We start from the raw sequence: 12,872 nt of genomic DNA, 5'->3' as shown, positions 1-12,872 counted from the left end.
TGTAAAAGGCACAATCGTTTTTGTACTCTGTTTACCTATTGCTGCTTAACAAATTACCCCAAAACTTAGCATCTTAAAACGGCAAACATTTATTGTCTCATATAGTTTCTGTGGGCCTGAAATTCAGGAGGAGCTTATCTGGATGGCTCTGGCTCAGGTTGTATGAGGTCGTAGTCAAGCTGTGAGCCAGAGTGGCAATCCTCCGAAGGCTTGACTGGGGCTGGCGAATCCACTCTGAAGCCCACTCATGTGGTTGTTGGCAGGACTCAGCTCCTTCATAGCTGTTGGCTGGAGACTTTTGTTCCTCACCATGTCAGCCTCTCCATGACACATCCTCATGCAGTGGCAGCTGGCTACCCCCATAGCAAATGATGAGAGAAAGATGGGAGAGAGAGATCACAGAGGAGAGCTGCCATGTCTTTTATATCCTAATCTCAGAGATGATATATCATCACTTCACCCTATTCTGTTGCTCGCACAGACCAAGACAAGTAAAGTATGAGAGGGAGTTACAGAGGGTGTCAATACTCAAAAACAGGGGTGGACAGGGACCATCCTGGAAACTGGCTACCATACACTTCACATCCAGGAATCTGCTCATCATGTTATCCTTGTAGGCATCCCCTGAGACAGTCAAAGCCATCATCCTTTAGGTGGCCATGCCTGATAGCATGGTGATGCATCTTGGGAATCACGTGAATCTCATGTAATACTGTTGAACCTTCCAGATGGCAATATGGAGTCAAGTTAGGATTTTCTGCAAGTATAAATACTTACAGTCCAGAAATGTAAAGATGGTGACCACCTTCTCCCTTCTCACTGTTCTGGTTAATGCTAGTCTGCAGACCTACTGGAAATGAAATCTGGTGCTCCTGTGAGACAGGCTACAGGTGGCCTCAGGAAAGGTGCCTCCAAAATCTCACTTGTCAAGAGCATGCCAGCGCCCCCGCAGGGCATCGCTGCGGTTGCCTTAAAGGACTACCTCCCAAGGGACCTTTCTGCCAGCTCCAGGGAGGTAAGTACCTGTTTGTGAAATGTTTCCTTGTTGAGTGGCTATTTGATATCAACTCCCAAATGTTTCTGTGTCCTCTGTGTGTTCACTTGCTAACATGAGATTTTAAAATATTGCCTTGCGTTTCTTCAACAGATGTCACGCTAAGAATGTCAGTCAGACTCAATGTGGGATTTCAAGAAGACCTCAGGAACACTTCCTCTGCTCTCTACAGGTCCTACAAGACTGACTTGGAAACAGCGGTAGGTTTTGGCCCCGGGAACTTCTTAACCAACGAGTTCTTTGGGCTGAACTGAATCTGTTGCATTTCCAGTGGATAATTCGCTTGGATCTGTCAAAATTTATGAACGTGGACATCAAAATTATTCCTATACCCCTGGGATGATGAATAAGGGAGTGCTCGAATCAAATAGTGTTCAGGGGCTGATTTGACATCAGCCTGACCTATAAGTGGAACTTCTTCCCAGAGTAGAATTGATTTAGAGAAGATCTGGTGGCATCAACTCACTGAATCCTATTCAGAGGGCCAAGAGCCTGGCTAGAAGTGCCTGATGGTGCTTTTCTATTTGTCTTCATACACCGCCTGGATGAAGCCCATACCATGCTTAGGGCACATCAGGCCAGGGCTGGTACTGAGGGTTTCAAACCATTCTATATTAGAGGTACCGAGGCAGTCTCGCTTACAACAGATTTAAATTTACTTATATAAAAATAGAGACTATTCCCTGAGCATTAACTGTGTGCCAGACATTATACTAAGTGTTTTATATTGGATTAATTCATCTGAGCCTAAATGCTTTGCTTGAATTAACTCGTTTGGAGTAGAGCTTCGCAATTGGTGTGCTATGGATTATTACAGGTGGCCTGAGATAATGATTTCCCTAGTTCTCTGGGCAGCCAAGGCCCTGCCTCAGGCCAGGAGCGCCTCCGCTTACCCTTCTACGCTGCAGAAATTATTTCCATTTTCCATGGGCGCCATGCTGAAATGCCGAAGAGCTCTTGGACATCTGACTTGTCTATCTGGCATGTAATGGTTCTGTACAGCCTGAGAAGCTTCCTCACACACACACACACCGCACACTCAATTGTATTCCTCGCAGGAAAGAGAGAGTGGCTTATTAATCTTCAGATCCCACCCATCTGCGTACTTGGCACGGCGCTCTGCACACACGGTGCTTAGCGTATAACATCTAGCTGCAAATGTGATTTGAATCAAAATGAATCTCCTGTGGGTTGGTTTGTGGAGAAACCTCCCCATTTTCTTCGCTAGGCATTTCCCTGAGTAGAATTTTTTGCACATTTAATCCGGTGTATGCTTCTCAGAGAACCCAGCCTGACATAGGTAGATGGGAATTACTTCTTCAAAAATCTGTCTGTTCCAGCACTAAGAAAATATATAGGAGAAAGATCTAGCTGGAAATATATAGGAGAAAGATATGTGCTTTTTACTCTGAATATGTGCTTTTTACTCTGCTTTAAATCTTTTGACTTCTCTCTCACTGGACCTTGATACAATGACACTTGTCTTACTTTTGTTTTCCAGTTCTGGAAAGGTTACAGTATTTTACCAGGCTTCAAATTGGTGACTGTGACAGGGTTCAGGTAAGAAGCTATAATTGGGTCATTTCTACCCAGTGGCAGAGACCAATACATTAGTGAAGAAGAAAAAGCCCATTAGAGGGGCATCATGTGGGGCTTTCAACAAGAGCAGTTTGGTGGAGGTGAAGACAATGCTGGGTTGCTGGGGCTTAGAGAGGGAGGCGATGCTGAGAACAGAGAGTTGCTCCTTACAGAGATGAACCTATCTAGATGGAAGGTGAGCGAAAGCCTTGTGTTTATTCTACACGTGCAAGAACTTTGCAAACAGATATGGGATAAGTTTGCAGTCTAGCGAGTTCTGAGATATAAAAATGAAATAATGTCATGCGCGATGCCTTTATTCAAGAGAAGTCGTCCACCAGCCACGAGCATACAGTTGCACGCTGCTGTGGCGTGGGACCGTGGCACCATGGCAGCCCTGAGCTGGTTAGCTCAGGGCTTCAAAAAGTTAGTTGCCAATTTTAAAAATAAGGAATATTCAGGAACAGTCAGGATTTTGCCTTCACTGGACATTCAACGTATCTGGTATCCTGGGCCTGCATGGCCATGTGACAAGTCTCTGCGTTGTGCCTGCCACCCTATGACCAGCTTCTGTGATTCACTCCACTCATTCCTGTCTGGCTGTTTTGTTCATTTATGTTACCTGTCTGCAGACATTTGAGGGTGCGAGCCTTGCCTCAGGCTTCCAACTAGAGCTTACTAACAGGTTGATTTGAGTGAACCGTTGAAGGTAAAAGTACCCAGGCTGTTCCTGCCATTTTGTTTCTCCCATACAAATAAACCGTAAGGATCTAGACTCTTCCAGGTCAGTTACTGCCTTACTGAACTGAGTGATCTCCATCCAGGCCCGGAAGTGTGGTTGTGACATATGAGGTCAAGACTACAACACCATCCCCCGAATTAATGCATAAAGCAAACGAGCAAGTAATGCAGAACCTTAATCAGACCTACAAAATGGACTACAGCTCCTTTCAAGCAGTTACTAGCAGTAAGTAGGACATCCCCACATTTTTCCTATACGTGGATTTTACTTAGATATAGTAATGGTATTTATCTTTATGCTTAAAACTAGGAAATTCTATTACCATGCCCTCCACGGACAGAGACTGTGTGGTTCCAGGCACAGTGGCTTATGTGGCCACCCCTCCCCATCTAAGGAGCCAGTGCAGAGCCTTCCAACCAGGCCAATGTCACTGCATTTGGGGGGGGGGGGTTGCAGGAGAGAGAGACTTTATAAGAGGGTCACAGAACCATCTGGGTTTATGGATTTTTTTTTTTAATTAGAAGGCCCCAAACATCCAAAAACTGACATCGTGGTGGGGTTGGGATATTCAAGAAATGCACTGATATTAAATAACTGATACTGTTATTTTAGAGCAGGAGTTCTCTAAGTGTGCCCCCCAGACCAACAGCATCAGCACCACCTAGAAATTTGTTAGAAATACAGATTCTTGGGGCGCCTGGGTGGCTCAGTCGTTTAGCGTCTGCCTTTGGCTCAGGGCGTGATCCTGGCATTCTGGGATCGAGCCCCACGTCAGGCTCCTCCACTGGGAGCCTGCTTCTTCCTCTCCTGTTCCCCCTGCTTGTGTTCCCTCTCTCTCTGGCTGTCTCTCTCTCTGTTGAATGAATAAATAAAATCTTAAAAAAAAAAAAAAGAAATACAGATTCTTAGGGCCACCCCAGACCAACCAGGGCCGATCGGTGTTTCAACAAGCCCTCCAGGTGATTCTGATGCACGGAAAAGTTTGAGAAGCCCTGCTTGGGATCACATAGAGCAGTGATAAAATCCTGGGGTGTTAGATGTTCTCCCCCATTTTACCAATGGGCACAGAGCTGTGTTCTGTTGTGGGATTAGATGCGTGGACATATTGTTACTTGGGAAATAGGAGAGCCGGCTGCGCAGAGACTTGGCAGGTGAGAATTTGCTGGCGGATGTTCGAGCTAACGCAGGTCCGGGCTCAAGGTGGTTCCTCTTTGGAGCGACACTGTCCCCCAGCAGGGAGGGCTCTGAAAGGACTGTCGCAGGCACACCTGGGAGAGAGGGCGCCCTTCTCAGGGGTTAAGCCATCCACACGATAGGTTTGTAAGTTTTGTCTTCACGTTCTCTGGTAGTGTTAGACACCAGATCATTTTTAAAAACAAAATATTGAAAGATACGTACATAATCGTAAGAAGGTGCTAAAACATAAACAAGAGAAAAAGCACAATAAAAATTCAGAATGTATAAGACATTAATAACAGAGGTGAAAACTGCAAAATTAAAGGAAGTGGCTCCCATGGAAGGCACCCAGTAATGCCACCCCCCCGACCCCTACCACCACCCCCACCCAACACATGTTTTACCCCCCAAAATTCCTTATGTTTATGGTTCTGAAGGGGGGGCATGGAAGAACATCAGGCTCTAGTCTAGGTAAGCTTCGGTTATGATTACCCCTCCCCCCAAATTTCAATTGTGTTGAGGACAGTCAACCTTTTGAAGGATCAGTATCCAGCGGTGTTACTGATCAGCGACTGACCATCGGTCCAGATACATGGTGCTGACAGCATGGTTCCCAAAAGCGCTTTGGAGTTTGTGGCTTATTCTTCCAAAGAACAATGAAGTCATTGTGAACGGCGCTCAACACCATTTCTACAGAGTGTCTGCATCGTCTCTGTCCTCTTTGGCAGACCGGAACAATTCTGTGATATGCATAGCCTCCGAACAATAAACAGGAACGCAGGTCATGTGCATTTTGCAGGAGAGCTCCCCCATCATCCTGCTTGAGTATAACTGTCCAAAAGGTCAAGAGACTGGGTTTTGTTCTGCTTTAATTATAATTATATTTGGGGGCAGCGGAGAGGAAGAGAACAAGAAAGACAAAAAAGCTGAACGAACGAGTTGGTATCAGAAAGTTATTTGAAATCTTTATGAAATACCAAGGGCACAGGGCAATCCATGTTCGGAATATTTCTATTTATTTGGTCGTATAGTAATCCTCAAAATAATTAAAGTTTGATTAATTAGCAGGGGCACTTAATCAGAATGCCCCTTTCTTTAATCACTGCCCTTAAATTCATGGTCAATGCCATATAACCACATGATATCGGCAGTCTCACTAATCATTATTGCTAGCGGTAGTGATGATGAAAAGAGACACATTGTTATTGTATCTTTTCTGTGTTAAGCCCCGCATGTTACACATATCCTGTGAGATGGGTACTGTTATCTCCACTTTACAGGGGAAGAACTAGAAGCAGAAGGAGGGTAAATAATTTGCTCAAGAACACATAGTAAGTAATGTAAGTTTGTATGACTTTTGAGTCAGCTTGGTACATTAAATAGTCCTAGGAGGCCTTGTTTCTTAACAGTTGGGTGTGATATTTTAAAATCTTGTTTTATTCAGGAGCCTAAAAAAAGTGATAAGAAATATTTAGATCCCTTGCTATTTTGACTAGAACATCATAGCTCCCCAAATTAATTTTATGGTGCTGTGCTCCCGTGATGACAATATGGAGAGGGTCTGGCCTGAGCATGGAGCCCATGCAAAACAGCCCTCATAGAGCATCCTTACCCAGCATCTCTGATTTCCTCAACACGTGCAATTAATTCCTGAGGATGTAGAATAAGGAACATGGCTTAAAGGGAAAAAATTGCGTGTTGTGTAAGCAAAGGACAGCCATGAACACACACACAGAGCGAATGTTGTGTTCCACTTCAATCTGTGAAATGACTAAATGTCATGGTGCTCCAGATTTGTACTATGAAAACAATAATGACTACTATTTCCCCAATCACCTTTCTTTAACTCTTATTACTCCTGTTTTCCAGACAATGAGCTGAGGCTCAGAGAGGCTAAGTAAATTCCCTAGGGCCACACAGCTATGTATGGCACAGAACCAGGATTCAATTCTGGACCTGTGTGTTTATAAAGTTCTCCTTCTTAAGGGCCTATGGGTATGAAGTCTTTAAAAAAAATTCTTAATTCATAACAGACTTTCTTACAAGAAATTATTTTTTCCCATTTATAATTCATCAAAGATGTACAACAGAGCTTTCAGAGGTATAAGATACCTGTTATTGGCAAAAGGCGGTTGATATTGAGTCAGTAGCAAAGAAACTTGAGGTTTAAATGAGCTGTTGTGGCTTTTGTATAAGCAAGTGAGCATTTTCTACCAGACGATGTGAAATATTGAAAATAGCTTTGGAACCTCCATTACACCAATGAGGCCAACAAAGTGCATAGACTCTAACCTGGAAGCTTTATCCCTGGTATCTGGCAGGTGGCAACACTTTGGGCCTCAGACCCCAGCTGTCCTGGGGTGGAATGAGAAGGACACATTGCCTCCTTCTAGAAGCACCACAGCCCCACGTAGTGGTGGTGTCCAGTGGGTAGTATGAATTCCGTTTCTTTGCTTTGGGATCTTAATACCTTCTCTTTGGGTGTCCAGATGAAACGAAGTTCACCATCATCCCAGAAATCATTTTTGAAGGGGACACGGTGAATCTGGTGTGTGAAAACGAAGTTTTGTCCTCTAATGTGTCCTGGCACCACATTGAAAGGCGCTCTGACGTCCAGAACACCAGCAGATTCTCGGTTTACACCACCGTACTCAACAACATGACCTCAGTATCGCGCCTCACAATTTACAACATCACTCAGGGCGATGCAGGTGGGTTTCCGTCCAAGAACGGGTGTGGGGAAAGGAACAAAGAGCTCAAAAAGAAGCAAGCCATGGAATGAACATGTACATATATATATATATATATATGTTTTTATATATATGATTTATATATATATGATATATATGTTATATATATGTTTTATATATATATGATTTATATATATATGATTTATATATATGATATATATGTTTTATATATATATCATATATATATATGTTGTCCTCTTTGAAAAGAAGTCGCCAGGCTCAATGTTTCAAAATTAAAAATGAATCCCATGGCATACGAGTAAGCAAATATATCCTTGGAGACAAAAACAGATTTCCACATTTACCAAGGGCTTATGAGTTGGAAAGTGAGACAAAAATCCGACTTTTGTTTTTAGTCTTTAAAAATTCTTAAACAGCTCTGTTGAGGTGGAATCGAATACGATCAGCTGTACATATTTAAAGGTGCAGTTTAATGAGTTTTGACCTATGTGTACGCCTGTGAGACTGTCTCCCTCCGCAGGAGAGTGAACGTAACCATCACCGGCTGTGCGGTTTTCTTGGATTCCGTTGTAATCTCTCCCACCTCCCGCTCTCCTTCCCCAACAACCGCAGCAGCAGAAGTGGATACTCTAGAATTGAATAACCCCATTGTAACCCAGATGCCAGCGGGAGCATCTCTTTTTCCCTGACTGAGAAGTTGGTCCTGCTACATCTTTGTTGATTCTGATTTTGCCGCAGAGTTAAATAGAATGCCCAAATCATCCATGACCTTCTAATTCTCCAAGGCTTTCCAATTTTTCCTTTCTACCTCTTCCATCCCCACACCTTTTTTCTTATTAGCAAAGACTGAGATCTCTGCTCCTTCCTTAGACCCTCTCTGTACTCATTATCTTGTGACATCAGGAATGATCTGCTTTGACCTTCTGTGCTTCTTGAATGTCTCTTTAGGGTTTTTGAGAGCAAGTCTTGGATGCTTTTGAAAAGGATGCTTCGGGAAGTATTGTCAGGACACATGAGATGAGGCTATCAATCTTCTAAGGAATCCCATATACGTAATAATAAAAAATGCATTTGTAGAGGCGACTGGGTGGCTCAGTCCATTGAGCACCGAACTCTTGGCTTTGGCTCAGGGTCTTGCGATGGAGCCCCACATCAGGCTTCCCATTCAGCAAGGAGTCAGCTGGGATTTTCTGTTTCCCTCTCCCTCTGCCCAAGCCCCTCACCCCACCCTCCCTTGCTCCCACTCTCTCTCTCTCAAATAAATAAATAAATCTTAAAAAAAAATTTGTGTATTCTATGCAGGTGAATATATTTGCAAGCTGACATTAGATATTTTTGAATATGAGTCCAGAAAAAAAATAGATGTCTTGCCCCTCCGAATTTCGGCACCTGAAGAAATGAAGGTGACGTGCGACAACAATCCCGTATCTTTGAACTGCTGCAGTGAGATTAATGCTAATTGGAGCGCAATAGAATGGAAGCAGGAGGGGAAAATAAACATTCCAGGTAAGAATGTTGGGTGATGCCCTTTTGCATATATGTTTTTGCCTCTTGGCCAAGTAAAAAAGGGAGATGCACTGGGTGAGAGAGGAAATGTCAGACGGCTTCCCCCCCCCCAAAACTTCAGACTATAAAAACGTAACTAGGCTTGATGCCAGCTCCAGCTTAGCTATTCTAGAACAACATTCCAAAAATATATGCATCTGAATGTCATGCTTGGGTTGTAGACAAGATCCTGGCTGAGAAGACCTGATGACTTAGGTCCACAGTATCTCCTGCCTATAGAAAAGCTGGCCCCCCACCTTCCTTCTCTCATCATTTTTAGCAAAGAGCTAAGGATGAGGTCATGGTCTTTGCCATGGAAGTCTGACTCAGAACTTCTCTTTCTGGGTCTGTTCTCTTGGTGTCTGTCCTTCTCATGTCTCCATCTCTGTCCCACATCCTTCTGTATCACCTAATTCTGTGTCTTTGTTTTGTGTGTGTGTGTGCGTGTGCATGTGTGTGTGTTTTAATCTCCCTGTGTAGACCCGTTTGTCTCTCAATTGTTCACTGTCAATTTCTCATCCTGCTTGGCTTCCTTTTAGATCTGAGATATTACCGGAAGTTCTCCACCCTCCCGTTTATACTGATGAATGATAATAATAAATTAAAAGAGCAATACTGACTCTGTTTTGTATAACAGTTTATGATTAACCAATGTTTTAAAAATATGTGATCACTTTGGATCACATTTAACCCTGATCACGAGTTTGAAGCAGGCATTTTTTGCCTCCAATTTGCAAATAAGGAAATTGAGGTCTACACTGACTTATCCAAGTTGTCACAAAAGGAAAAGAAAGGTAAAGACAGACTTACCTCAGGTCTGATTTCACAAGACCAGTGTTTGCCTTGGCAAAACTCTTTTAGCCATGCCCGAGGAGCCAGGGCTGGCAGGCTGGCCTGGCACAGTTTGTTCCGAAGCAAAAGACATTTTTGTCTAGAAATTTCACAAACAAGATCCAATCCTTCCTTAAGAAATGACAGCTTCACGTGTTCACCTTTACACAAAAAAACCATTAAAGTAAAATGTGGCTTTACCTGTGAAATACATCAGTGCGGTAAGGCTTCATGGTAAAAAGTCTTTGCTATCAGGCTCTATTAAGTTACCAAAAAAAATAAAATAGTGATTAGTTTACGCGCGCCTTTTCCCGAGCCCATCTGTTTGCAAAGCCATTTCACCTGCTGCATCTGTATTTTGTTTTAAAAACTCCAAAGAATGGGAAAGGCGTCTGGTCACTGTAGAAAATGTTGACACATGATACATTTAGTCACTTCCCTGATTTTCCAGGAAGAGGAGGTGAAGGCACCCTGGAGGAGCTGCCAGATGGGAGAAAGATCTTGCAAAGTTCCCTTGCAAGGGACTTAATACACTTTGAGCTCCGAGAGGTGAAAACCTCACGCTCTGGCAGAGGAACAAGGAAGTCTGCAGTACAGATGCTCAGAGACCTCTCTGTGGTCACCGCTGTTTCAGACATTCCTGGTGCCCAGTGCGGGTGACCTGGTTACAGAACAATGGATTTCCTGCCACAGGGCTGGCCGCCTGGGGATCTGCACTCTCTGTTCCTTCTCTGATGAACTTAGCCTCTGCCCTCTCGCACCTAGCCTTCCTCCTCCCCTCTCAGCCCCTGCTCTGAAGCTCTCTCTCTCTCTCTCTAAATTCCATGGGTTCTTTAGCACCCATTGTTTCAGGTCAGTAGGAGACAATCTAGCAAAATAATTCACTCCAAAGCATGAGAAACTGAATGGAGCGCCTCATCTCAGACACAGATGCATTTCATTTTCAAAACACAAGGGATAAGACAGAAAGAAGGTAACCAACAGGGGCAGAATTTCCAGCGTGAAGAGGGTGGTCTTTTTCGAATGGGGAGGGGGCAGTGCTTCCTGGAGTTTTTCAACTCATCGGGCAGCAACTAATATTATAAATGGAAATGGTACAAAGTCATTGTATCAGTGATAGTAAGAGTAGAGGTGGTAATGGTTACTATTGTTCGTGCAGCATCTAGCCGGCCCGGTGTAGTACTAGCTAGCTTGACAGCTGCGGGAAATGAACACAACAGACTTCGTAGTCTCACTGTAGCTGTTATGCAGTGTGATGATAAAAACTAACGGAGCCTTAATTCCCTCCTTGCCCACAAGTTAGAGCACTTCCCAAATGAGTTCATTCACTTCTTCGCGGCCCCGCCTACCATACTCCCGAGGCCCCACGATCGCGGAGGATTCGTAAAACAACTGAATCTTTACGAGAGGGTGCCAGCTCCCTCTTGGCTGAGACCTTAGGAGACACGAGAGGGAAAAGCTCCAAACGCCGTGGTCCCCTTCCTTGTCTTCCTGATTGCCCCCCTGAAATGTTTAAGCGTATGTTACCGTGCGTGCTTGCGTGCTGTCTCAAATGGGTTTGTTTTGTTTGGGTTTAGTTTGGTTTTTTTGCAGCCGAACAGGGCATCGGTAAGATATAAAGAAGGGAGACTTTTCTTCAGTTTTTCTTTAGTTTTTCTTTAGTAGTGCAGATCAGCCGGTGGTTTTCGAGGCACTTGGGAAGTGCCACTAGAGGCAGGCTGGCTTCATGGGGCTGAGTTGAGCCCTAAGTAGAGAAGCAGCTGGAAGGGGTCCACAGCAGCCTCGGAGGCAGTGTTCTCCATCCCGGCTGCCCCCAGGGGCTTATTCAACAGACCAGCTGTCAGAGCTCTAGCCTAGAGCAGCGATGTCAGGATCTCTGTGCGTGGGCTCCAGGTGATGTGGTTTGAAGTGGGATCCATCAGCTAACGGCCAAGAAAGAATTCTTGCATGGTTTTTGGTGCTAAGAGGTGGTTCTATTAAAGCACGGGGACGGGACCCCTGGGCAGGGATGGCTGCACTGGGGTCANTAGAGGCAGGCTGGCTTCATGGGGCTGAGTTGAGCCCTAAGTAGAGAAGCAGCTGGAAGGGGTCCACAGCAGGCTCAGAGGCAGTGTTCTCCATCCCGGCTGCACGTGAGGGCCGCCCCAGGGGCTTATTCAACAGACCAGCTGTCAGAGCTCTAGCCTAGAGCAGCGACGTCAGGATCTCTGTGCGTGGGCTCCAGGTGATGTGGTTTGAAGTGGGATCCACCAGCTAACGGCCAAGAAAGAATTCTTGCATGGTTTTTGGTGCTAAGAGGTGGTTCTATTAAAGCACGGGGACAGGACCCCTGGGCAGGGATGGCTGCACTGGGGTCGTGAGGGGCACTTGATTGTACACTTTGGAGTTGGGGGAAGTAAAGACAAAGGAAGTTTCCAGAAGGATTTTCATATGTTAGAGAAGACTTACAGGATCCTGGAGGCCTGACTATTGTCAAGCTAAGGTTTTCTCCTCTAGCAAGGCATTAACATGAAGATGGGGAGCGCCTGGAGGAAGGGTATACTCTGCCTGCCCATGGGCTGCAGGTTGTAAGGAAATCTAACTTTATCTGCATTTCTTTTGCCTGTGCTCTCCACATCGCAGGCAGTGGCATATTTTCTTAAATTTCACAGGAGACTTTATTGGGCAGAGAGTTGTGAGGACCATGCATTTAGTCCAATTCTTTATTTTACACATGAGACACTGAGGCTTTCTGTGTGTGGCCCAGAATCTCCCTGACAGGAGCAAGGGATGCCCCCCTCAGGCCTGCTCTCTCTCCTCCTTGGTGTTTCTCGATGTGTTCCTATGTCTTCCTAATGAGCCACGGATAAATCCGATTTTAAATAGTGATTCCTCTACTTGTGGGAACACCCGTGGAATTGGATAAAAGAAAAAAAAGGACTTGAGCCAAGTCTTCTGTCCTTAGACCCACGCTCTCCTCAAAGACATTACCTCATCCTGAAAAGCCACAATCCCGGTTGTGCCATGTGTCCTCTTCCTGATGCAGGCAGGACCGGCTGGTCCCCTCACTGACTCCTACTTTTGTCTGTTAAATAGTGATAATGGTACCGATTTTTACAAAGCTTTTGCGGGGAGGAAAAAACCACGATGATAAATGTAAACATTTAAGACAGAGTTGAATACACGGAGTCTGCCACAAGAACTGTTTTCTGGTAATGACAATAGCTTTAAAACCCATCCCCCACTTTTCCTCACT

General features: G+C 44.7%; 1 protein-coding gene across 1 annotated transcript in view; it reads left to right on the top strand.

Moving 5' to 3' along the window:
- Positions 1 to 12,872, top strand: part of ADGRF5 (adhesion G protein-coupled receptor F5) — a 78,233-nt gene that overhangs the window by 33,645 nt on the left and 31,716 nt on the right. Inside the window, exons 5-10 of the mRNA XM_002919003.4 lie at positions 839 to 1,015; positions 1,148 to 1,254; positions 2,556 to 2,614; positions 3,457 to 3,599; positions 7,040 to 7,261; positions 8,564 to 8,767. Coding sequence (XP_002919049.2) covers positions 839 to 1,015; positions 1,148 to 1,254; positions 2,556 to 2,614; positions 3,457 to 3,599; positions 7,040 to 7,261; positions 8,564 to 8,767 — 912 coding nt within the window. The remainder of the gene's footprint in view (positions 1 to 838; positions 1,016 to 1,147; positions 1,255 to 2,555; positions 2,615 to 3,456; positions 3,600 to 7,039; positions 7,262 to 8,563; positions 8,768 to 12,872) is intronic.

Source organism: Ailuropoda melanoleuca, chromosome 19 (assembly GCF_002007445.2).
Source record: "Ailuropoda melanoleuca isolate Jingjing chromosome 19, ASM200744v2, whole genome shotgun sequence".
In the NCBI taxonomy this organism is placed as follows: Eukaryota; Metazoa; Chordata; class Mammalia; order Carnivora; family Ursidae; genus Ailuropoda; species Ailuropoda melanoleuca.
Note: the sequence above shows the minus strand (reverse complement) of the source record. Positions and strands in the feature narration are given on the sequence as shown.